This window comes from Patella vulgata, chromosome 3, assembly GCF_932274485.2.
Source record: "Patella vulgata chromosome 3, xgPatVulg1.2, whole genome shotgun sequence".
In the NCBI taxonomy this organism is placed as follows: Eukaryota; Metazoa; Mollusca; class Gastropoda; family Patellidae; genus Patella; species Patella vulgata.
Window position 1 is genome coordinate 53,978,436 of NC_065881.2, and position 27,330 is coordinate 54,005,765.

General features: G+C 33.5%; 2 protein-coding genes across 2 annotated transcripts in view; both read left to right on the top strand.

Annotated features, from left to right (window-relative positions):
- LOC130012108 (low-density lipoprotein receptor-related protein 4-like) overlaps nucleotides 1–7,258 on the top strand; it is a 64,469-nt gene extending 57,211 nt beyond the window's left edge. The window contains exons 6-13 of the mRNA XM_056099281.1: nucleotides 263–546; nucleotides 4,073–4,207; nucleotides 4,474–4,616; nucleotides 4,791–4,899; nucleotides 5,381–5,567; nucleotides 5,761–6,001; nucleotides 7,028–7,208; nucleotides 7,248–7,258. Coding sequence (XP_055955256.1) covers nucleotides 263–546; nucleotides 4,073–4,207; nucleotides 4,474–4,616; nucleotides 4,791–4,899; nucleotides 5,381–5,567; nucleotides 5,761–6,001; nucleotides 7,028–7,208; nucleotides 7,248–7,258 — 1,291 coding nt within the window. The remainder of the gene's footprint in view (nucleotides 1–262; nucleotides 547–4,072; nucleotides 4,208–4,473; nucleotides 4,617–4,790; nucleotides 4,900–5,380; nucleotides 5,568–5,760; nucleotides 6,002–7,027; nucleotides 7,209–7,247) is intronic.
- Nucleotides 7,259–7,286: 28 nt separating this feature from the next.
- On the top strand, nucleotides 7,287–26,596 carry LOC126814850 (uncharacterized). Its single transcript, XM_050540255.2, has 17 exons — nucleotides 7,287–7,373; nucleotides 7,488–7,628; nucleotides 9,574–9,745; nucleotides 10,349–10,588; nucleotides 10,739–10,926; nucleotides 12,684–12,884; nucleotides 13,329–13,457; nucleotides 13,750–13,893; nucleotides 14,252–14,398; nucleotides 14,854–15,252; nucleotides 15,911–16,183; nucleotides 16,394–16,633; nucleotides 18,543–18,746; nucleotides 19,617–19,866; nucleotides 21,413–21,600; nucleotides 22,087–22,242; nucleotides 22,695–26,596. The coding sequence occupies exons 1-17, from the start codon at nucleotides 7,313–7,315 to the stop codon at nucleotides 23,885–23,887; spliced, it is 4,326 nt and encodes a 1,441-aa protein (XP_050396212.1). The 5' UTR covers nucleotides 7,287–7,312; the 3' UTR covers nucleotides 23,888–26,596.
- Nucleotides 26,597–27,330: the final 734 nt, after the last annotated feature.

The window sequence follows — 27,330 nt, forward strand, 5'->3', positions numbered from 1 at the left end:
CAATTTGAACACTATGGCAGACATGTAGTAATGATATTATTAAAAGCAAAAATGAATTTGTGTTTGACAATGTCTGTGACACACCTGTCTCTGACAGCTGCATTATTTCCAGGCTTTCATTTCCCCTATTCTGTGAAATCCATTAATATCAATTCAGTTTTAATGAAAATTGGTATCTGGTATTTTGGGACGACTTACACCTGATATTAATAGATACTGAGAATAAACTATGCAATTAAATTTATAATTAATTAATTTGAAGGAGGTTATACTGGGTGGATGAAAGAAAAGAAGAAATTTTGTCATCTGACCTCGAGAATAATAATGTCGTCAAAGAAAGGGACATCGCTAAAAAGACAAATGGAGATTCTGTATTTGGACTGGTTGTCATTGGAAACACAGCTATATTTGGTATATCTCGAAGTTCCAGGTTACAATCAACATTTGTACAGACACAAGTGCCATCATGGAAGGAAGTTCCCATTCTTCCTCATGGTCAAGAATTGTATAGTTTAGTGGCCGTCATGCCTACCTTACAGACATCAAGTAAGTTAAGACAACTACTCGGTAACTGTCAGTTAGATTAACAGTACTATATATAGTATGGTTAATATTAGCTATTCCTATTGTACGATTCTCTCTCGTGAATTGTCACAACTTATACATTTTAATCCAGTACCCAAGCTAAATTTACAAGGAAAATATTAAAACGGGAAGGAAGACACTATAAAATAACCAATTGATTAAGATTAAGAACCATTCCTTACATTACATTCTACTGAAAACAGAACTCATTAGTTTTGATGACCGCTATAACATGACTTGATTGATGATTTGTTCAGAAAACTTAGTGGTAAAACACTGTTTTGTTCATTTTGGTAAATACATGACAAGTTTCAAAGGGTAAAATCATTATCCACAAAGATTTTTGATAATGGTTCCATAGTAATATCTATGAGTAATCTTTCAATCTGTTGTTATAAACAAATGTCTAACAGCTGATATTACTGTTCTCAAGTCCTCTTGTGGTATTAAATATTTATTGATCGATAACAGTAGTCTGAGAACTTGAAAAGATTTAATGCATTGATTTAAATAAATTTTACGCCTTTGCCAGAAAAACTATCAATAGCATCTTCAGACAAATCCATCATGAACATAAAAAATCTTAGTAGTCTCTAAATTTTTAATTACATCAGTAGGGGAGAGCAGAGATGGTTTGGACAAATTTTGGATTGTTTATAGTAAAGCCAAAACTTTTTTCATTTATTCCAATTGTTTCAGTTTGCAATATAGTTTTAAGATTTTGTCTATCATGTATGAATAATTATATTCTGGAATGGTTTACAGTTATGTTGATTTTACTGTACTAATTACCACAACATGGGAGATACGTTGGACACTACATAGGGGAAAGTATGGACAGTTGTGGTGCAACTCCAGACAGTATTTAACGAGGTCCATAATTTTATTGAACAAACCGAAAGATTTAGATTTTAAAAAATAGCTGATTTTAATTATTTCAAACTTATGTTTACATGTAAATATTTTTATTGGGTTATGTGTACATATATATATAATCTCCTTTTATCTATTCTTTTTTCTTCTTTATTTTCAAAATATTGTAATATTATGTAATTTATTGTAACCGGGAGAGGGGTTTATATAGGCTTTGCCTGTTCCCCAATCCCCTCAGTTTTCTGAATAAATATTGTTTATAAAAAAAACAAAACCTCCAGACAGATTTAAGTGGGTTCCTAAGAGTCCTAAAAGATGTTCAATAACTTTTTTAGAAAAATTACAGAAACATCTTAATTTTAAATTTCTCTTAAAGAATCATGTATAAATAAGGTCATATGTGCCAATCTCATGAATAGATACCTGTTCTTTAGTGGATTAGGCACACTGTTTTTTACCTAATATATTTTCTAGAAGGGGTGCACCCAATGCATAATGTTAAGCAAATCCAGACTTTTCCCCTGTCGACACCAAAGTCTGAAGTTGAAGAAGTAAGTGCCCGAGAATGAACACATATCGACCAAGCTTATGATATATTATCTCCCAAATTAAATACAATACTATTCCTTTTCATGTCCATTTATAGTTGTCAATAATGTTTTAGATAAGTTTAAACTATGTCCATGATTATCGCCCGTATGTCTGTTATTTCGTGCATAAAAAAAGATGTCATCATTCTCTGCTATTCCGTGTATGGAAATAACTAAGTAAATGCAGGACAGTTAAATTACTTAAAAAATTACGTCAATCATACTAGAGGACCACCATTTTAAAATATTATTACCGATATAAGCTAGTTGTTTCTGCTATTAATTAACCAATTAAAAGAAAGACTACACTATAAGCTTCTGATATAAAGTGGGTGTCTGAAATTATACCACTATCTTAACCATCCCCATGTTCACTTCCAACAAAACTTTTGTTAGCTTTATGTCAACTCCTCAAGGATCAGATGTTCTAGAAAGGGTAAGCATACCCTGCCTGGTTCACAACATCTGTCACTATTTATAGAATGGGACAATGTTTCAAGTTGGATTTCATAATTTACTGATTTATATTATATACTCAGCCAAATTAAAAACTTGACACTGATGAATTTCAACAAATTTTTTTTTCTGGTAAGTCAAATAAATTTTAAAGTGTTTCTAACGATAGTAAGTAGTAAGAAGCCTTTAATTTCATAAAATTGTAAAGTCACGTGGATCAGAGGACTTTTGAGCATATAAAGATGAAAAACCTGAAAAACACGTGCAAACACAAACTCGTGAGGTCAATCGATGCAAGTTTGCTTAAACTGAACACGCACACGTAACTTGAACTGGAAAAACAAATTAAAATTGTTATTTTCATCTTTGTTAGAAAATGCCACTGTTGCAAGAGCCTTTAATTGTTCACGCCAGTCAATAATTAATCTTAGAATGAGAGTGCTTCAAACTGGAACTATTGCCGACCGCCCAAGGGCGGGAGCGCCACGTGTGACGTCACTCCAGGAAGATCAAGCAATACAGTTACGTCATCTTAGAAACAGATTTGTCACTGCAACATCCAGAAGTAGAGAGATGTTTGGTGGAAGGGTAACTGCACAAACTGTTCGAAATCGCTTGCAGGCTGCTGGTCTTCGAGCTCTGAGGCCCTATAATGGACCAATATTGACACCTCTTCATCGCCGTAACCGACTTGTGTGGGCCACAAGACACATAAGATTTACTCAAAGACAGTGGAATTCGGTTGTCTTTAGTGACGAATCTCGATTCACTTTGAGATTTGCCGATGGCAGGGTCCGAGTGTACCGCAGACGAGGTGAACGTTACGTTCAAGTATGCGTCAGAGAAGTTGATCGATTTGGTGGCGGCAGCGTCATGGTTTGGGGTTCTTTTTGTGCACATGGGCGTTCTCCTCTTGTTGTTGTCCAAGGGAACTTAAATGCTGTCCAGTACAGGGATCAGATTTTGCAACCTGTTCTTCTTCCGTTTATGCAGAGACATGCCTGGACTAACGTTTCAACAAGACAATGCTCGACCCCATACAGCAATTGCTACCCAGAATTTTTTAAGAAATGCCGATGTCCAAGTCCTGGATTGGCCGTCGCTTAGCCCCGACCTTAATCCTATTGAACACATCTTGGACGAACTGGGTCGACGTGTTCGTCAGTAAGTGAATCCACCACTGACGTTGCAGGACCTTCAACATGCTCTTGCTGAGCAGTGGCGATGTTTTCCTCGGGTAGTGTTTACTAATGTTCTGAGATCCATGAGAAGACGTTGTGTGGCAGTACGAGACGCTAGAGGAGGCCACAACCGTTATTAAACACTTTATTCCGATTGTTCTCCAAGTCTGTGAATTTCATTTTGGGGGGTACTGTGACATCACGAACGTTATCAATGTCAAGGACTTTCTGTTGATGTCAAGGTCGTCTGTGCACAACATAACACTAAAATAGTTTCCTTAAACCAAATATTAAAAATCTAGTCCCAAAAATCCCGAGTGTCAAGTGTTTAATTTGGCTGAGTATATATCATATGTCAGATGAGAGTTTTTTCATGTATAATTTCAGGTGCCCATCCTTGTGGTGAAAAAAATAAAGGAGGTTGTTCTCATCTATGTCTGCCAACTAGAGGAATGTCCTATCAGTGTGCCTGTCCATCTTTTGGTGGTTTAGCTCTCAGTGTAAATGGCAAAAATTGTGAAGGTAAGCATGAAGAGGTGGGGTTTCACTTTGAAAAAAAAAAGGAACCGGTCTGTGCAGAAATGAAATGGACATGTAGTATTGTTTGCAGTAGCCCACAACACTACTTTTATGTATACTCTGTGACAGCTGATGATGAAAATGACAAAAGAAGAAATTATTGCAAATATTGCAAAAATAGTTGCTACAAAAGCTCTTCAGTGTATTTGTAATCAATATTATTACTATTCTCAATGATTATAGAATTGTATTGACATTTTTTACTTCAGTGCCGAGTGAACTTTTGTTCTTCACGTTGAAAGATTCTGGTAATGTTGGATTTATCTCCCTTACTGGAGCTCAGTCACCGTATCTAACTTTAGTTGGTAGAAGTACTCAACCTAGTGCTGTATCTTATGATCCTATCAATCAGGTAATCTTACATTAGTTCTCATATTTGAATTTTGTCATTTATAGTAGATGCAGACTCAACCGTTATTAGATAAACTCTAACGGTTCCAAGGGTTTCAACAAAAAATATTGGTCATACCGTTATGCCATTATTATGACTTATGATATTTTGATATAATATTGGGTTATATTTTAGATGGTATATTGGAGTGATGCAAGTGAAAATTCTATTTATACAGTTAGTTTAGATGGTACAGATAAGAAGATCTTTCTCAATAGTAGTCATGGTATTGGCACAGTTGATGGTAGGTTTTCATTAGGTGTTTCTGTCCTAATTCTTGCCTACTTAAGAATTTTTATATGTCCATGTGTTAATATGGTAGTATATTGCTGTTCCCCTTGGCTTCTGTCTGTGTCCAACATATAATTGATGTGCAGGTCATATTCTAAACCGATTGAACACATGTTCCTATGAAGTGAGTCATACATAAATTTATTTGCAGTTATTGCCCTTAACAAATAAACTTGTAACTTTAGCATATTCCCCTTGTGACTTCCACATACTATTACACTATTTTGTCTGTTTTGTAATTTATGGACTTCGAGTTTGTTCACTCTTCCATTAGGAATTAGGATCATGTGAACTATATTTTATGTGAGGAAACACCACAATGGTAGTTTGATAATATTTCCAGTGAAGCTTTTCATGGCATTTTTTGTGCCTTTATGTTTTCCATTACTCATTATTCTATGGCACATTTCCTAAATTTATATATTTTTATTCAGGTTTGGCTATGGATTTTCTAGCTAGACAGCTTTATTTTACTAACATGGGTCAATCAGCACCAGGTCAAGATGGTGCCGTATATTCCTGGCATCGAATAGAAATGATCAGTTTAAATCATGAAAAAAGGAAGACAGTTGTTACAAATATTGAAAGACCCAGAGGATTAGATTTAGACATCAGAAATGGGTGAGCCAACTATGAATTTATTACGACCATAGAAAAATCATGTTTTCAAAATAATTTTTTGAGATGTAAAGTCCAGCTTTATTGATTTCCAGCGGTTTTCAATGCCATGTTCAGCTATAGAAAAAAAATCTTGTCTTGTCAAAAAACAAAATTAATTTAGAAATTAAAGATAACCATTTTATTCTCATTTCAGGTTTTTGTTCTATGGAGACTGGGGCGATAAACCAATGATTGTCCAATCTCTTTTGGATGGTTCCAATCCTAAAGTTATCTTGGATAAAGGTCTCAGTAATCCAAATGGTTTGACATTTTATAATGGTCGTCTGTATGTTGCTGATTCTAATTATAATAATCGTACTTCCTCCCCACATCTTATGGTGTATGATGTTTCCAAAAGTTCCTGGCAGCAGTTGAAACTAAGTGCCAATGTCTCTGTAAGTGTTGCTTGGTAGAAACTTAATAATTTGAACTAAATAAAGTTCATATCTTTGAGAAAAACATTGTTTGTATGGACATTTCAAGCATAAACTATCCCAACCAGTAAATGAAATACAAAGACCAGTGCATGTATTTGGCTGATCGAGTAACAGCAAGAGAGAAAATTTGTGAAAAGGAAAATGTGTTAAATCAATAAATAGGTTGACCTATAATATGATGATGGAATTGAAATATTAGATTTGACCTAATTTGAGGGATTTTAGACAGTGTAAAACTTGAATCTTTAAAAGGAGTATCAGTCCATACACGGTTTAATTCTGTTATTTACAAATTCTATTATTTATCAACATTTGGCATCCTCTGCAGGCAATATAAACAAACCAATAGCACTTACAAATAATGTGGAAAATCTTTGATGAGCATCTTTTTAACCCGAAAGAATTCAAGACGGGAGATAATCTACCGTTGATATTTTTGTTTGGTTTTATTAGTTCAGTGTTAAAGAATCAATTTGAGTGAATTTCAGCATGGATTCAGCTGTGAAAATTAGACATTGTCCAAAAATGCAACTAATGATCAGTAGCTTTAGTAGATCTTTGTTTGTCTATAAGGTACCCTAGCTCGCTAGCCTGGAGGTCGGGTGTTCGATCCCTGCATTGGCCGAGAAAGTTGATCCAGATTTTCCGGCGTGGTTCTCCCTTGTCAGTGATGCTGTCTAGTCGTTCGGATGGGACGAAAAACCGAGGTCCCGTGTACACATTGGCGTGCACGTAAAAGATCCCTTGGCAGTTGGAATTCGATATAAGAGTAGGCTGTAGTGCCGCTGTCCGGGCAAAATTTCCCTCATAGCACACTGTATGGCGTATGCCCGTCTTCATTAGCCCAGGTTAGGAGCAGAAAAGTAGGACGTTAAACTCCATTTCATTTCATTTCATTTCTATAAGGTACCAAAAGTACTGTTGTGAATTGTATTTGTTAGTAGTGAATGCCTAATATATTGTACTTTTATTTTACCTTTATAGTTACCAATGGGGTTAGCAGTAAGAGGAGATACCTTGTACTATACAGATTGGGTTTCCATGGAAATGAGTAATGGATATTTAAAATCGTATGATTTACGATTTGGTGTTGATAATAATGTAATGTTAACAGGAGCAAGACCTACAGGTTTACATTATTCTCCATTAGCTAGACGAAGACAAGGTAAGCTAATTATTAAAATAAAATTGAACCATATGTTAGTCCCGAAATGACCCGGTTTATGGCTACCTCAAGATGATTTACGATTTGGTGTTGATAATAATGTAATGTTAACAGGAGCAAGACCTACAGGTTTACATTATTCTCCATTAGCTAGACGAAGACAAGGTAAGCTAATTATTAAAATAAAATTGAACCATATGTTAGTCCCGAAATGACCCGGTTTATGGCTACCTCAAGATGAAGATAATTTATTTCTGATTTGTTTCTGTTTTTTTTTAGAGCCACATGATAATTCATGCGATAGAGATGTATGTAGTCATCAATGTGTACGAGTTCCTTCAACACCAGACAAACCTTTTAAATGTCAGTGTCCTGACGGGTCATCTAAAATATTATCTAGTAATCAGGCTACTTGTGAAAGTAAGTAAAAGTGCCATCATTAAAATATTTAGTCAAACACCCGGGCAAATATAATATAATTTATCACCCAATAATACATTCTACAGTAGATATCGCTTGTGTGATATATTTCATAATCTACTGCGATATCTCCTTAGGAGATATCACTTTACATGAATTTGATTGGTTAGTTGAAAAGAAACTACTTTTTTTTATTTTCAAAGAACAGTTCATTTCTTATTAAAAGTAACTTTTTTTTATTAAAAATGAACTATTGTTATTCAGTTGACCTTGATGGAAACACTGGGTCAATATAAAGGACTTTGCAATGGTTGAATTGCTGTCAAAAAATGATGTATCACTATGCCTTAATGTTCAGTAAAAGTGAAATCTACAGCAAAGAACTATATTTATCTATTTGTGCATGTAAGAAGGGATTGGATGATAAATAAAATCTCCTACTCGTCTTTTTTGATATCAAAAAATATCAACACTCGTTGATAAAGTAAAAAAAACTCGGCAGAGCCTCGTTTTTATACGCCCACATTGAAATGTGGTCGTATATTGTCGTCGCCCCCACCCGTCCGTCCGTCCGTCCGTCGGTCCGGCATCCACAATTGCTTGTGGACGCTCTAGAGGCTAAGGTTAATATCTGATTGACTTTAAATTTATACACAGTGTTTAAGGTCTTGAGACGAAGAAGCCTATTGATTTTCAGTGATTTCCGATAATTACTGCCAGAGTTATGTCCCTTGATCACTTTGAAAAATCTTGTGGACGCTCTAGAGGCCAAAGTTAATATCCAATTGACCTTAAATTTATACACAGTGTTTGGGGTCATGAGACGAAGAAGCCTATTGATTTTCAACGATTTCCGATAATTACTGCCAGAGTTATGGCCCTTGATCACTTCAAAAAATCTTGTGGACGCTCTAGAAGCGAAAGTTAATATTCGATTGACTTTAAATTTATACACAGTGTTTAAGGTCATTAGACGAAGAAGCCTATTGATTTTCAGCGATTTCCAATATTTGCTGCCAGAGTTATGGCCCTTGATCACTTTGAAAAATCTTGTGGATGCTCTAGAGGCCAAAGTTAATATCTGATTGACTTTCAATTTATACACAGTGTTTAAGGTCATGAGACGAAGAAGCCTATTGATTTTCAGCGATTTCCGATAATTACTGCCAGAGTTATGGCCCTTGATCACTTCAAAGAATCTTGTGGATGCTCTAGAGGCTAAAGTTAATATCCGATTGAGTTTAAATTTATACACAGTGTTTGAGGTCATGAGACGAAGATTCCTATTGATTTTCAACGATTTCCGATAATTACTGCCAAAGTTATGGCCCTTGATCACTTTGCAAAATCTTGTGATGCTCTAAAGGCTAAAGTTATAATCCGATTGACTTCAGATTGATACACAGAGTTTAAGATCTTGAGACAAACAAGTATATTGATTTTCAATGAATTTTTATGACTTAAACAGTTAAATCCATGATATTAAAAGCTTTGCATACAAAACGTTAGCATGGGGCAGAACTTTATAAAAACCAAACAAATTCTAATAGTTTTCTGATAATTACTTCGTGAGTTGTTGCTCTTAATTAGATTTTAGTGTATTATAAATGTTTCATTACCGAAAAAAGTAAAAATATGCGACAACCCTTGTTGACTGCCCGGACGATTTAGTTGCTGTGGGCGTATGTTTCGTTGCCTGGCAACCTATCTTTTGTTACTTTATCAACTTGTGTTGATATTTTTTGATATCAAAAAAGACTGGTAGGAGATTCTCTATATATTGTAACGTGATCTTCAAATCTAAACTTAAATTATGTTAACATACATTTTTCTCGTAATCCCAACTTTCTCAAGGTGTTGTTCATTTTCACCTGTCTGCATTAGCCCAGTCGGTTCAGAAAAGTAAGACATTAAACCCCATTTCATTTCATGTATTTGTTTTCAGGACCAGCGAATTTTGTTCTCTTTGCTGATTTGAATTCGTTGAAAATGGTTAGTTTAGATCCAGAATCTGAATCAACTGTACATACTATACAATATGGTCATATACGTAGTAATTTTGTTGCTGTGGCATATGATAAATCTACAGATACTATATACTGGAGTGACATAACAGAGTAAGTTACAGGTCACGCATATTGATTTTCAGCTATTTCCAATAATTACTGCCAAAGTTATCATCCGATTGACTTGAAGTTAATATACAGTGTTTATCCGATATTGGTGGGACCAATTTGGCTTCACATCTGCTAAATAGGGGGGGTAGATGGCCGAATGGTTAACATGTGCGTGTTGCAGCATAAGGTCTATCATTCAGTCAAGTGGCATGGTTTCGATTCCCCACTTGTATGTGACAAGGAGTAGGGTTGCCTGTCCAACCTCCTCATGCAAAGGCGACGTAGTGGAATAAAATTAAACCGTATGTTAGTCTTAAAGTGACCTAGTTTGGGTTGAATGGGCTTTAAATAAAGTACATCTCTCTCTCTCTCTCTCTCTCTCTCTCTCTCTCTCTCTCAGGCCCTGAAAGACAGTAACTTTTTCGGTGCAATTTGACTGAAATTGTAATTAGTTTAGTTATTATAAACTATAAAAAACTATAGGTTTTAAAATAGAAAGAAATTGACAGATCAATGTGCTGCTACAGCTGCTTAATAAATGTTCTTTTTTATTGAATTCAGTACTTACATGGGATTAAAATTTCTCATTATTTTATTTTTCAGAAAATCGATCTATTCTTCGCCATTCAATGGTATTGAGCCTAAACTGATTTATCGTAGCACTCAATTTATAGAAGGAATAACAGTTGATTCTGATAGACAGCGTCTCTTCTGGACTGGTTATCTTAGTAATGGTACAGGTGTTGTGGCTAGAATGAATTTACAGAGAGGACCTTCATCTTACCATGAAGTTAAAAAAGGACTCAATAAGCCAAAAGCAATTCTGTTTTTTGCAAAGAAGAAGTAAGTTTTATTTTTACAAATGTGGGTGATCTTAATTTTGTTTTTATCCTCATTTCTTTTATTTTGACATTTACAGACCTTATCTCAAAGGGAAGAACATTAACAAATGTGGACCTACATGAATTAATGGCAAGTAATTTTTTCTTGTAGGATGTTATTTTGGACCGATTTTGGTGGTAATAATTACCCTGCTAGTGTTCACAGATCACGAGCTAATGGTAAACATCATAAAGTTATCATGTCAGATGGTCTATTCTGGCCTAATGCACTAGCTTCACAAGACTCACAACTTTATGTTGGTGATGGCTCAGGGAAGGTCTTTCAGATGAACTTTGATGGTGAGTATAATGATTATGATTAATGTCTGTACAAGGAGTTAATTTGAAATATTATAATACATTCTTTAGATAAATCTTGGGGTGGCCTGATATAATGACATCAAAAAAATATACACAGGGTAATAATATAACTGCTAATGCTTGCATTGTTCATGTCAAACTTGAACAACAGTGTGAATTTTGGCTATATTCCAATTTGTCTTTGACATTACTTTATGTGGAAGCGGATGTTTAGGCATACTGTACTGAAATTATACACACACTTACATTGCTAAAATATTAGGATGTTGAAGTATAGATGATATGAATTGACAACATGGATTATCTCCTTTAAAATTAAGACATGGATTAACAATGGCATTGGCAAGATTAATTCGGTGTCATTCACCATATCTTTATTAGATGCACGGCTCCTAGATGTCACACAAAACATCAAATAAAATATGTCATATACACAAGAAATACAGTAGACCCATTCAAACATCATCATTACAGGAAATGGGGTTATTGTTGTCACCCATTCATCGCCCACAATTGCTTCTAGATGATTAACTTGATACACAGTGTTTAAGTTCATGAAACGAAGATGTCGATTGATTTTCAACAATTTTCAACAAGTTATCACCCATGATAAATTTGAAACATCTCGTGGACCTCTGTTCTATTGACTTGCCATGATCAGTTCTTAGTGTCTTGTACTAGAGTCGACTTAGGTGCTGTCGGCATATGATATCTTTTAAGATAATAACTGGGAAATTAGAAATTTAACAAAAATAATATATGTTTTTTATTGAAATTCTAATAGAAATATATTTATCTTTATATTAAGGTAACAGCAATAGATATGTTTTTGACAGTTTACTTTTTATCTTGTATATTTGGTATGATTCTTTGCATAACAGCACAACAAAATAACACATGTTTATGAAGTGATAATATGTTGATTACATACACACCAGGAGCTATACATCCTAGTTTTTCTGTAGAAATGATTTTTAATTTGCACCTGTTTGATATATAATCATCTTTAATGAGAACATAGCCACAGTTTGATATATAATCATCTTTAATGAGAACATAGCCACAGAAGCTGTGTTATTTGATATAAAAATATGTATTATGTCAGTGATGCTATTCACACTAGGGGTATATTGTTGAGTTCAACATATGTTTAAACGATATTGTTATTGGTATGTAGCTGTAGGGCTGTTACTTATATTATGATAAATAATTAGCTATTGAGTAACATGACCTGTTGCTAAACAGGTAGAACATTTAGTACATTTTCTAAAATAGATCAGTAACTTGTAAATAACATATTGTAATAGGATGAAATCAAGTATAATCCTTCACCTTTGCTTAAGGTCCTAGTGCCCTTTCCTACTCACATTTGCTAATAAAAACCAAAAGTATAACTAAAAATTGGTCAATGAGAAAAGCAAATGACATTTTGTAGTGTGTCACCATGGCATAGTTCGATATTTTTCAACATACACATCTTTGTGCTCTTTTGGAATTAATCCTCACACTCCTAAAATGTTTTCAGGGACTTTTCTTGATGTACTACAAATGAAGAAATAATGCTAACTAGCTGTGCACATACTTCAATTTGATTTTAAGCTTCCCTTTTGAATATTACTGAAGTAGATTTAGATATATTTATGGTTTTGTCTATGAATTATTTGTTCACTTAAGTTCTATTTCTCATAGATCCAAGGTCAATCAAAATTGAAAATGGATGAATTTTGTTATTACAGGCTCCGACAGAAGAGAATTGACATTTTTAAGTGGCTCAGATGTATTCGGTATGGCTGTATTTGATAAAGTATTATTTTATTCTGATTGGTACACTAATAGTGTTTATATGGTTGATATGGTAACTGGAGATCAAGAAACCGTGGCAACCCATCTTTCACGACCAACTAGTATCGTTATATATCATCCAAATGATTTAAGCAGTAAGTATGACAGTCTAACTCACAAGCCAGAAAACTGGCTCACATGGAGTTTCAGAAATATCTCTACTGTTGTCAACCCTGCTACTGTACCCATTAATATAAAACACATGGCCATAAACCCAGCGAGTCTTGTTTTATAAATGTATTTCAAATTATTTGAGGTTGTATAAATCTTTCAAATTTTCAGGAAAACAAAATTTTCACATGGGAGGATCTGAATCCAGTATTTGTATTGGAAAAGTAAATTTGAACAAAAATTTTAATGATTTCATCTTTTTTTTTGTGGCATAGAAAAAATTTGCTTTTTGGATAATTATCTCTCTAACCCCTCAATATAATCTATAACAAAAGATATGGACAATCTTTTCAATATAATCGCCAAGTCAATACTTCTCGTCTGCTTGTAAAAACCCCAAATGAAAGAACTTTTAATTTATTTTACAGAAGATAATTTATGTAACGAAGATGGTGAAGAAAAATGTAGTGCTATTTGTGTACCTGTACCTAGATCTTATCATTGTACTTGTAATATTGGTTCAAAGTTAGCTGCTGATGGCAAAAACTGTATTCAAAGTTAGTTCCTTATTATATCATTACTTCACTTGGGAATTATAAATCTTTTAGAAGTGTCCTTTTTTTCATTCATTTTTTACGGTACTTTATACATTTTTATAATATCAAGGTAACATTGAAAGTGGATGACTAAGACATGAAATGTCTGGATGAAATGTGTATCAATGGTTTTCTCAAATGCTGTCCATAGATTTGATTTTAGTAGAATATTTCCATTGCTGAATGCTTCTCTGTTTAAAATGCATCATTAATTAGAATATATATTAAGATTTGATTATTATTTATATTAAAGTGTCGAGTCCATGGGTGCGAACTGAAGAAAGAAGATGTGGTGATGGATGTGGTAAAAATTCACAATGTGCCCAACGAGTACCATTATTAGAATATATCTGTGTATGTAAAGCTGGTTATTATTTATTTGATGGTGATTGCATAGGTAAGATTTTCACAAAGGTGAATTATTATTTTCTTTTATTTAATTTTAACAATAAAAGTGTACTCATGTACAGTAAACAACTGGGTTACCTTATAATTATGTACGATATACATGACTTTAGTGTTAAAAATTTGTGAGGAGGCCATAATATTGCACTGATGGTGGCATGACATATACATAATAGAGAGTAAAGTGAACTTTAGATCAGTTTAGGATCAGTTTAGAATTGATCAACTTGGATAATTTTGGGGCCAATATGCTTTTTGGTAAGACTATCTATTATTTTAGTCTGGAATATTATAGCTTTAATATGATATGTTATAAGTTACATATTATGATCAATGATATTATATTTCAGGTTGTGGAGAGAATATGTATAAATCATCGTTAGGTAATGAAGCATGTGATGCTTGTCCATTTGATACTAGTACTCAAGGTGCTACAGCCTCCAGTCAATGTTACTGTGATAGACCTAACCGAATTTTGGTCAATAATACATGTATAGGTACGTTTTACAATCATTTATAATTTAACCTCTAATCAACTCAATGTTATCCATAATCTGAGACACGAAAAAGAATTTAATACTCGTCCATTCCAATCAATATTGATGTTGTGATCTTACCATGAAAATATGGACGCCTGATATCCTTTATATCATAGGCCATAAACATTATATAATAAGTTCCTGATGTCAGGTTCTAATATTATGTAGACAAGGCATAACAGTAACTGTGAAGTACCCAGATGATCACTTACCCACCTCCATTCTTTATTTTTGAAAAACTAAAGCTTTCGTATTTCCATCAATTTTCTTGACATGCATTTTGTTGATAATGATACACATAGATATTTTTTCTTGCTGCATTTATTGTATTGAGACAGTAATATCTTATAATATGAAGGTTCAATTCATAGAAATAGTGATAGATAATCATGCATATCTTTCCTTCTATGCAGCTACTGCAGTAACAACTGTTAATTCCATGACAACAGAAGAGGTTACTACATCAACATCCAAAATGGTTACTATGACAACATCAAAAATGGTTACAAAAGATTCAGAAATGGACTGGTTAGATATAACAACAAGTAAATCTGTTGACCATAGCTTTGTTCCAAGAGGGGTAACACTGGCAGGTGCAACAGTGTCTGGTGTTACTTTTGACTATGAAATCAATGGTGAAAGAACTCAGGAACCATTACATGAACAAACCCATGCTCCTTATGTTGAGAGAACACAAGCAACAGCAGATGAGACAACACACATACCAGTTAGACCAACTACAGAAGATATCGAACCACTAATAGATGTAACCATGGTGACAAAAGACACAGCTTCATCAATTCAAAATAATGGTAAGACTGTTCATTTGGATTATTGTGATGAATAAGAATTACATTTCTAATAATTACGGAGGGGTTGAATGGACGAATGGTTAGCGTGTGCACGCTGTATCATAAGGTCTGTCATTGAGTCAACTGGCATGGTTTCGATTCCACGGTTGTACATGACAAGGAGCCGGGTTGCCTGTCCAACTTCATGGATTTTCTCCGGGTCCTCCGGTTTCCTCCTACTGCTAAAGACCCCTACGCACAAGTGAATTACTTAAGTTGAACCATATGTTAGTCTGTCCTTTGATTTACAAAGGCTTAACTACACTGGTGCCAGTTCAAAGTTTGTTAAAGATATCCTGAGTGGTTCCTGAGATGTGCTTTGGAAACAAAACCGCAAAGGATGGATGAAGTTCATTTCAATAACCCTCTCTTCAACTTTACTTGTCTTGTGATAAAGATTTGATATTGACTTTAAATATTTGCTTTAAATATTCTGCACAATCTCTCTTTTGATTATTAGTGATTATTAGTGACTGTTGATTTTATTGTTTTCCACGGGCCTATTAATTTCTTTTTTCAGATTTTTTGTGTTTTTTCATATTTACAATTTTCATGCATATCCTTAATCAGATGATATTTGTATTTTAATTAGTTAGGATTTAATTATATCTTATTACAGGTGGCTATCCATATTTTGAGAATTGTCCTCATGATTCTGTAATAACAGTAACACTACCACCAGACAGTAATAGATATCTATATCCAGTAGAATGGTCAGCTTATGATTCCTATAAAAACCGTCTGCCTATGACATCAAACTATCAGATTGTAGATAGAGCTATTAGTCTCATGTGGAAAGGAAGAGGCAGTGAAGGAATTCATATGGTGGTATTTCAAGCTGAAGATAATTGGAAAAGGAAGAAAACTTGTCAATTTGAAATACAAGTTGATGGTAAGCCATAAGAATGATTTTGTAAATTTTTATGATTTATATGTATATTTATATCTTTACATGACAATGATTAAATATCTTAAGCTTCACATGTCTAGCTATTTACTATTTAGTATTTGTATCGGCTGATAGTTTTACTAAAATTATCTGATATTGACTCATCTCTACTTAAAACTCAACGAGAAACTTTATTTTCTATTTTTTTTACAGATGTGACAGCACCAGTGTTTACTTACTGTCCACGTAATTTACTTATAAAAAGTGATCAACCAATGGAACGTGTTGTATGGCAACGCCCTATAGCTGTAGATAATGTTGGAGTTTTTGAGAATATAGGATCACATGATTCTAATATTGATTTTTCTCATGGAACAACAGCTGTGAATTATACTGCATCTGATAAGGCTGGAAATAAAGCCTATTGTACCTTTAATGTTACCATAGTAAAAGGTAATTAATACATTTCTTAGCTCAAACGGAGTATTGTCCAGCGGGCTTACACCAGGGCTTCCACTTCAAAATTTTTACTGCCGGTCATTTTTGATAACGCATAAAAAAAACTTTGCCAAACATATCCATATTTCATGTTTTTTGTTCATAGTAGGGTAATGTGAATTCACATGTCTACACCACTTTGTCAGAATAGAATACTGTTGCGTATCATAAGAGTAATCATGACATATATACACAACATTTTTGCAATACTTGGAATTATCAATATTGCTACACAAATGCACTGGAATATGCAATTTTCTTAATTTTTCGGTTAGCAAATTAACTGATCTCTAGATTTTATTTCTACAATTCTCACAAGTCTGTAATACCGCTATGGGGATTTACGTAATTTCTATGCTGTTTTTATATTTTCATGTGGACGTATATTGTCGTCGCCCCTGTCTGTCCGGACGTCCGTCCGGACATCCGTCCGTCCACAATTTGTTTGTGGACTCTCTACAGGTCACAATTCTTGTCCGATTTTGACGAAACTTGAAATATAGCTTTATCCCGAAAAAATCTCGGCTGCTTTCGATATTGGCATGTATCGGATCGAAACTTCATGGATTATGGCCCCTGTTTGTACGAAAAATCACGTTTTTAGCTTGTGGACCCTATAGAGGTCACAATTTTTATCCGATTTTGTTGAAACTTGAAATGTAAGTTTATAACCCAAAGATCTCAGTTCCTTTCGATATTCGCGCATATCGGACTGTAACTTCCTGAATTATGGCCCCTGTTTGTACGAAAAATCGCGTGTTTAGCTTGTGGACCCTATAGAAGTCATAATTTTTATCCGATTTAAAAAAACGTATTATTATATCACCGTTACACCCTAAGGACGACTGAGTTCGAAATTCGTGAAAATCGACCCAAAATTGACAGACATAATGGCCGCCGTTCGTTCTCAAATAGCGTAAAAATATGGTATATCAAGGTTGTGGACCCTATAGAGGTCACAATTTTTATCCAATTTTGTTAAAACTTGAAATGTAAGTTTATAACCCAAAGATCTCGGTTCATTTCGATATTTGCGCATATCGTACTGTAACTTCCTGAATTATGGCCCATGATTGTACGAAAAATCGCGTTTTTAGCTTGTGAACCCTATAGAGGTCATAATTTTTATCCGATTTAAAAAAACGTATTATTATATCACCGTTACACCCTAAGGATGATGGATTTCGAATTTCGTGAAAATTGGCCCAAAATTGACAGACAAAATGGCCGCCGTTTGTTCTCAAATAGCGTAAAAATATGGTATATCAAGGTTGTGGACCCTATAGAGGTCACAATTTTTATCCGATTTTAATGAAACTTGAAATACATATTTATAACCCAAAGATCTTGGTTCTTTTCGATATTCGCACATATTGGATCATAACTTCCTGAATTATGGCCCTTGATTGTACGAAAAAATCACTTCTTTTTTTGAGCTTGTTCTCTGTCCATCTCTTGCACAATGTGTTGGCCTATCTTGCATGGCAACCGCTTGTTATACGCGTGAGATAAATATTCTAGTTGGCAAGAAAAAATATATAAAGAATAAAATATTAAATGACAAAATAGCAAATAAACGGCATGGTTGCTATGATTTTGTTTTGGAACATACCAACATCTTTAACTTGCTTTTTCTCCAGGCTTACAATCATTGCTTAGGCAGCTTCAAACCGACACAGCTCGGTCAATATTTTTCCCGATTTAAACAAACCATACATCAGTTTGAAGGTATTGAGATGGTAAATGTGAAAAAAATAGTAATTCAATTTTAAAAAATATCCTCATTATGACTCTGTTTGCCAGCACTGGCCACAAATGTTGAGAATTATGTGTGTGTTGATTATAATTTTTTTTATTTTTACAGAACAGCAATGTAATTTACCATCATTTAAGAATGGAGCGTTTGCTTGTGGTCATACTAGACTTACAGAAGAAATATGCCATGTTGTATGTGGTAGTGGTTATGTTATCAATCCTGTGGGATTATTTGATAGACATTTTAATTGTCAACTATCTGGAGATGTTCAACAGTTAAATAAAAGAATGAAAATACAAGAACCATGTTTAGGTATATAAATAATTAAACATAACACATTACAATTTAAAGAAATCCTACCAAAGAAATCCCTAGAATAGCATATCTCAACAGGGAGCTAATTAGTTCAGGAATTAACATTATATTTAGGCAATTATTAAAACTGTCTGTTTCTAACTGTATATCTTTATATATCAGTGAACTACCAATTTGCAAAATCAGCCAAAACAAGATATACCTAACATATTTTAGGACAATAGAACAATATAATAGAACAATATAATTTATTGATATGCAATAGTTTCCTTAAAGGGACAAAATAGTCTAGTTAGATTTAATCTGGTTGTATCAAATTTCTACTGATTCTAATGTATTAACTGAGAAAAATGGGGTTTAATGTCCATTCAACACAAACTGGGGGATTTTTGGGACCAACATACGGTTAATTTCATTTCAATAATTTCCTTGATCATAGGGTTCTTTAGCAGTGAAAGAAACCTGGAGGACCCAGAAAAAAACCCATGGGGTTGGACAGATGACCCTGCGCATCGAACCATGCAAGTTTACTCAATAACAGCCGTTAGACCATTCAGCCACCCAACCACCCTCATTTAAATCTAGCTGCCATCTTGTCAAATAGAGAATATACTTAATCAGGGGATACTTTATAAAAAAGCTTTGCACCTACTTATAATTTCTATTTTAAGAGGTCTATTTTTTCCTTGTTGTTTACTTTGTAAATAAATAACTATTTTTTGCCATTAATTAGTAATTTGTTACTTTTATGATACCAATATTACTTTAATATGGCAAAATACCATAATAATTTAGGTTATTATTATGGCTCTTCAACGAACATATAATCTGATAATATTACTATATATCCACCGTTTTCTTTTATAGCCAAGAAAAGACCTACAAAAGTACTACAGGAGTTCAGTTTAAGTTTTATTGGACCATGTAATCTAAATAACTCAAGTTTAGTATCAGAACTTTCATCACATATTTTAGACCATCTTCAAAAAAGTGATAAATGTCCGTTTGCCGATTGTCAGTTCAGCAATATGACTGTTGTTTGTGGACGAAGTGTTAAAATTAGAAGATTTGTACAAGATAAATTTACTGTTAAATGGAATATTACAATAGAAAGCATGTAAGTATTGTCATATGTTGGTGTGGCTCCTTGTTTTGGTGTATCTACATTTCATTGGGGCCTTGTTGCATCTATAAATGATGGCCATTTTTAATCCAATAGCTAGAAATTGATGAGTTGTCATGCTATAGCAGGGTATGGTATAATTTTTCCCAAAACACCAAATTCCACTTGGTAGTGTTAAATATTTCTGCATTGTTCAATTTATTAAATAGATTTGAATATACTGGTACTTAATTACGATGTGTTATAGATGAGTAAATATTGTGATTAATTTTTTTACACGTCCAGATGGAAGTGCCGGCCACATGGAAATGTGGCCGTATATTGCTGTCAGCTAAGCAGAGATAGGCAATTTGATTGGTTGAGACTTTGGAATGACATAACTTTGGTTCTAATGGGGTCAGAGCGATGGAACTCTGGAGTATAGATTCATTATATCAATACCTTGATTAAGTTCAATGATGAGAATTTTCTGATTGGTCAAGACTTTGGAACATAACAACTCTGCTTTTGATTGAAGTACAATGTTTAAACTTGACAAAGATGTTCATTTGGTGAATGTCTTTACTGAGTTCAATGATTGACTTTTCTCGCTAAAGCTAAGCAGAGCTAAGCAATTTCATTGGTCGATGCTTTGGGACAAGATAACCTTGTTTCTGAATGATAGAGGGTGATGAAATAAAATGAAATGAGGTTTAACGTCCTATAGTTCTGCTCCGAACTGGGCTAATGAAGACCGGTAGGGGGATGAAACTGAGTGTATAGTTCCACTACCAGGTACTTCAAAACCTTGACTGATTTTGATTGTGAATCTTTTATGCTTAGACTAAATATAGATAATTGATTGATATTTTTGTAGAAGATAAATGTGCAATTAGTTAATATGGGTCATCTATTTATTTTGGGATTTTGGCGGGGGACATCAGCCTTACTGTTGGGTTGTTGAACCTTGTGATCAGTATGAAATTTATATGCATCAATTATATTCGTGGCATGATGAAGCCTAGTGAATTTCAGCAATTTCAGTTAATTATGTCTAGAGTAATGGCCCTTGTTTCACTTTGTAGAACCTTGTAAACGCTTGACCACCAAAAGTTATCATCCAACCTGTATGAAATTTATATGCATCATTTAATTAAATTAGTGAAATGAAGAAGTCTATCGAATTTGAGCAATTTCCATTAATTATGTCTAGTTATGGCCCTTGCTTCACTTTTTTGAACCTTGTGAAAGCTCTAATGACATATATTATCATCAGATCTGTATGAAATTTATATGCATCATTTAAATGAGTGAAACGACGAAACCCTTTTGAATTTCAGTAATTTTCGTTAAATTACTTCTAGAATTAAGGCCCTTGTTTCAGTTTGTAGAACCTTGTGAACCTTCAAATGACAAAAATTATAATTGTCTTATGAAATTGTCATTACCTACAAAAGAAAAAATATGCGACAACCCTTGTTGACCGATCAGAGGATTTAACTGTATGTTTCGTTGCCTTGCAACCTATCTTAATGTTCTGATAATGTTGTTTATTTTTAAGGAATGGATTTACAAAGGGTCAAGTTGAAGCAATACTAAATGATATAAAGATAGAATTAATGAAGTTGATATCAGCATTAGCAGTTATAGTAGATTCTCACCAATATACAGCAGAACCTAGCAGTGTACGAACTAATCCATCCCAATTAGTGTGTAATCATGGAGAGATGGTTTTTAAAGATGGCTGTGGTATGTTATTATATAGTCAATAATACAAGACTATGACACAGGCCACAGTTCTATGGAAAACAATTACTGTTTATTACTGAGCGATTTTTCGACTAGGATTCTCTAGTCTTTATCATTGTTTGATAAAGACCAGATAATTCTAGTCAGAATGCCACTCCGGTTATAAACAGTAATTGTTTTCCATAGAATTGTTTCCAGTTGAATTACTAAATGCCATTGAAATAATATAATCCACTATTAATTAATTATACTATAGCTTTAAATTGATATAATAAATACTTTGCTTAATCTGCATTTCTAAGAAACAGTTAAAGAAAACAGTATTGAAAAGTGATGGCCCTTGAAGACTTTACTGTTGATGATAATAATAAAACTTCTAGCCATCTTTCCCAGATATCTATTATCAAGCAAATTTTACTTAAATTTAGCTATTGAGAAATTTATATAATGAATTGATTATGTATTTTATTCTTGTTATTATTATAGTGCCTTGTCCAGTAGGGGCTTTACATAATACAACAGCAAGAAAATGTATGTTATGTCCTAGAGGAACATTTCAACCTAAAGCTAGTCAGGTACAATGTCAAAGATGTGAAATGGATCAATATACTAGAGAGGAAGGAGCTATCAGTCAATCTCAATGTAAGTATGTCTCTACTAGCTCATACTGTCAGTTTTAGAGCCACGATCGTTGTGCAACCTAGTAGGACAGTGGTGGTTTGTACGCTTCACTTGACTCACAACCAGAATGTCACATCCAAATCTGGACATCCGCAAGATGAACTGTTTTCATTTGTTATGATGGTGCTTGAGGTACTGATAAGCAAAATGAGTCTAGTTGTTTGGATCAGGCAAAAAAATATCTAGTGTACAAATTGGTTTTGCATACTAAGATCCCTTGGTAGATGGCAGGCATGAGAATAAGAATAGGTGAAAAATTCATGGTGTTATTATCTATGAAACAAGAGTTTAATCAATGACAATGAGGGGTGAAGTTGAGATAACTGTCTATGGCTTAAGTTAATCAATGGAAGAAGATTTTTTTGATTTTAAACCTATTTTTCATTAATTTAAATTTAAATATATATTTTCAGGTATTGAAGTACCAGCTATAGATGAAATGAGTAAATTTTTAATCATCACAGCTTGTACGTTTGGTTTTGTTTTCCTCTGTATGGTTATCTTTATGTATTTACAATATCAGAGACAGCAGAAACAAGCTAGAAAGAGTTTAACATTAGCCAACTCCAATAGGTATTTAATGCCTAATATCTATGTAGCTCCACCTCCAGTACCTAAACCAAAATATTTTGAATCAAGAGATTATATTGGTTGCCATGACTATGAAGATATTGATGGTGCTCAAACAGCTAAAGCCAATTTTGCTGCCATGTACAGAATTCCAACAGCGGGAGATCGCAGAGATTCAACCAGTTCATTCAAACCTAGTGGCGCTAATGGAGACATAATGTTCCGTACAGGACCTTCACCATCTTTATCAGCTAGAGATTCTACAGCTGGTGTCCAATCTTTTAGGACTTCTGAAGATACTCTTGTTCCTTCTTCTCCACTGGATTCTAATAAATCTTTCAAAACATCTATTGACGGCTCTCTCAAATCTCCAGTATCAGCTCACAATTCCACTGGTTCCTTTAGATCATCACCAGAGTCACCTTACAGAAGTCCACAATTTGGTCGAGATAGCTCAAGTTCATACCGGACAACACCAGAGTCTCCCAACAAAAGTCCACCATATTTATATGGAGCAAGTGCTACTGCCATGTCCTTCAGAACTAATCCAGAAGCATCACCATATCGTAGTCCAAAGATTGTTCGAGAGCCCAACTCTTCTTTTAAAACATCTCCAGAATCTCCATACAGAACTACAACATTTATAAGAGATTTAAATTCAACACGTCAAGCTTCCGTAGAGTTACCTGTGAGAAGTCAAACTTTCAGACCACATGCTGAGTCACCTTATCGCAGTGTCAATGATGGAAGTTCTTTTCGATCTTTCGGAGACTCACAGTTAGAGTCTCCATATCGCAGTGTTAATCATAATGGAATTGCGTTCAGACCACCAGTAGACTCCTTATATAAACGCCCACCCTCCCCGCTTTCTGTACCCAGTTCTCGGGTATCTAATGATTCACTTTATAAAGCATCTTCTACCCCAAAAGCCTCCCCTAATGCATCTCGAGCAAGACTTGAAGCTATGTTCAACACCCCACCTCCCAGTCGATCTATGAAATCCTTTACCCAAAATAGATGTTATGAGTATGATTAATCTATGGACATCTAATAATACCTTATAGTCTGTATAATAATAAATATTTCATATGGCGCTATTGTATTGCTCAATACAGTTGAATACCAGCATTGAACAAATAAAATTAAAGTGCCAAGTGGATAAATGGACCATCAAATTGTGTATTGAACCATGTTTTTGCTTGTGAACTAAAGATAGAATGTAATGAAAGAGAAATCACATTAAAAATACATAGGAAATGTATTAAGTGATCTAGGGAAAAAGAATTTATTCCTGAAAATAGTGTAAAATCAGCTATATTCTCAATGCCACATCTTCTGTGTATTTTCAACCAATCCTCTGTGGATCATTGGTTGACGATGCGCTTTTCTTAGACTGAGAATCCCAATCAAATAAACATAAATGTTAAAAAGAACAACTAACTGCATCAGAAAAATTCAACCAAAGAGGTTAATGTGTTTTGTTTTTTGGGGCTCTTATTTTTATCTACTGACATTACGTAGAGGATGAGGCATGTACTGCTGTAGAACGTCTAATTTAAATTGTAAGATGCATTGTTTCAAGAATAATAGCTATAATTGTAATCTTTGAATGGATGATGTACAATTAGCTTCATGATTGTATGGTAAATTCTTTTGACTTTCTACCCTGAAGAAAAAATTAATACTTTGAAATAAGATCAAAATAAATTGTTTTATATGAGCGTTGTGAAGTTATAAATGTATGTAATATGTTGAAATATTATATAAGAAATATTGTATGATAAATGGGATTTATATGTAAGAATGATTTGTATATTGTGAAAGTTATGATGTATGTATTGAAACTGATAATTAATAAGCAAAAATATATTTAATAATAGCTGTATAATTTATTTAATTTATCAGTTTCTGTATTTTGTACATTGCTAGGAGATAATCAATATGCTTGTATGTTAAAAGTGAATATGATAGATTATTATACATATTATGCTTTCAATGTTAAAAATTTCTGAGTGTTTTTATGTCTTGTCAATAGAATATTGTAAAATTCAGAGTAATTGCCCTTCAGTCTTCATAAATCATTCACATCTCTGTTGCTGATTGAGAACAGTAAGTTGGTGATTGTGCAAAGAAGACTGATAAGTAGAATAGACTAATTGATACTTTTTAAAATATTATTTGATGATAATTGTTCACTAAACTAAAATAATAGGGGACATCTCACTGTGCCCCCTGCTATTGTTCTCATGGGGGGATTAATCAAGCCAGGGGATTATCGAATACAATGGTGTTAAAAGTATAGTCTGTTTTTTTAAACTACTACTTTTAAACTAATTAACAACTTTATTCACAATAAATTTCATAAAAGTAACAACAAATACATGTATCAAACATAAATCATAACCCTACTAAATGTGATCTGGCGTCAGTATATTCAATTGCACTTTTTACTCCATTTAACAGTTTGATTTTTAGATCATTAAGGCATGTGGCAGTTCAATATCTGAGCTCTGTACAACGATGCATGTAGGCTATAGACTAGTATGTCGGAACATGCTTGATTATATCTTCAGCTTCGCGTCGGAAATCTGGAAAATTAAAGCCAACAAATACACAATAAATTCAAATGATAAAAATGAAATCTCCATAAATGAACATAGTTAATTTCAGGCATAAAAGTAAAAAGAATGATTTAGATAAAACATGCAATACTAAATATTAATATAATAATATCCTTATATAATGATAGTGAGTTTCTAATCATATATTTGATTGATTTATGAGTACTGTCTGAATGAAAGGTAGGTGAATAATATTTAAGATACCCGAAAACCGATTACACGTGAACTTAACTTATATATTTTAATCATTAAAATAATTAAATTTCAACTAGGTGAACAGTACTAATAAGGATACAGTCTATAATCCTTTGTTTACTTAAATTTTCACACCACTACCCTATAACACCAGTTGATTGGGGGGCACAGTGAGATTAAACCAAATAATATAGTGCATAAAATTAGAGTTATTCCCCTTTAGTCTTCAATGATCAATGGGGAATCCCAGTCAACTAAGAATGCCAAAATTCAATTTATTATGACCAAATACTGTGTTCATTTGTTGTATTAGTTTATTGATACATATGTAGTTATATAAGTTGATCCTATTGTCTAAAGTTTTTTTTCTCAAGTTGGTAATGTGTAGGGCGTATATGCATTGTAAGCATTAGTTACATAGCAATTTTACACAGTTTTAAAGTGTACTTGATGCTAATTGCCTTATTTCCAGACACAATTATGTTAATGAAGGCTATGCAATATCGGAACTGCTGAATACAAGACATACTTCATCAATTTAGCTACAGTTAAACTGATTGTATTAAATAATCACTTGTAAGATCAGTGAAATTATCAAGAGAAACAAATAATTGTGTATAAAATTTCTATACGAAAGAGTATTAGGAGGTAGAAAATGTATAATAAAGCCTCATGATTTTAACATTGATATAGCCTTAAACTTTTATCACATTTTTCACTTATCTACCTTATTTAAAATTTGTATTAATTGAAACCTCTCTCTTTATTAGATGGGTGGAATTTTTAATTAATTTTATTGATTGTAAATATATTTGAATTATCTGTTTATGTATTGTGTGTATATTTATATATCAACAGAAGTTGTATGAAATGGATTATATCATTTGTAAGCTTTTATTTGTCAATAAATTAATGTAATGTGTAATTTATTGACTGTTTTTTTTTTTTTTTTAGCCTACGGGGCCAAGAAATAAAGGAGCTCGGAGCTCATACTATCTGTGAATCACATCTAAAGCATTTGGGCAGGAGTAGGGGCACCGTAAATGAACAAAAATAGGTGATCTCAAAATGTTCAGCTTCAGAATAGGACAACTCCATTTAAAGCACAAAATAAGAGATGTATTTGCAAGTAAAATACAGTTCTCGGTAGACCTAACAATAATGTGTTTCAGTTAGTAAGCTAAACTAAAACAATTATATAGGACAGAAATCCTCCTTTCGGAATGGTATCTGGACGGACAGGTCCTTTGTTTGTCCTGAGACCGTTCCGAAATTAAGCAACTACCCCTATCTGACTTTATCTATTTAAGTTACTTCAAAAACGGAAATAAATAGTCATAAACTAAAATATCAAAAGGAACCCTTGATCTTAGTGTGTAATGGTGATATATTCACAAATTTTTTTTTTAAATCAGATAAAAATTGTGACCTATACATGGACCGCAAGCTAAAAACGTGATTTTTTGTACATTCAAGGGCCATAATTTAGGAAGATACAATCCGATATGTGCAAATATCAAAAGGAATCGAGATCTTTGGGTTATAAACATGTATTTCAACTTCCATCAAAATCGGATCAACATTGTGACCTCTAGTGGGTCCACAACCTTGATTTACCAGATGTTTACACTATTTGCGTACGAGGGGCGGCCATTTTGAACAG

What these genes read in the sequence shown, in the direction of transcription:
- LOC126814850 (XM_050540255.2), top strand. Translation starts at nt 7,313, where the DNA reads ATGTTAACAGGAGCAAGACCTACAGGTTTACATTATTCTCCATTAGCT. An exon ending in GGTCAATAATACATGTATAG is followed by an intron (nt 14,399 to 14,853) that starts GTACGTTTTACA and finishes CCTTCTATGCAG; the next exon opens with CTACTGCAGTAACAACTGTT. An exon ending in ATTTGAAATACAAGTTGATG is followed by an intron (nt 16,184 to 16,393) that starts GTAAGCCATAAG and finishes TTTTTTTTACAG; the next exon opens with ATGTGACAGCACCAGTGTTT.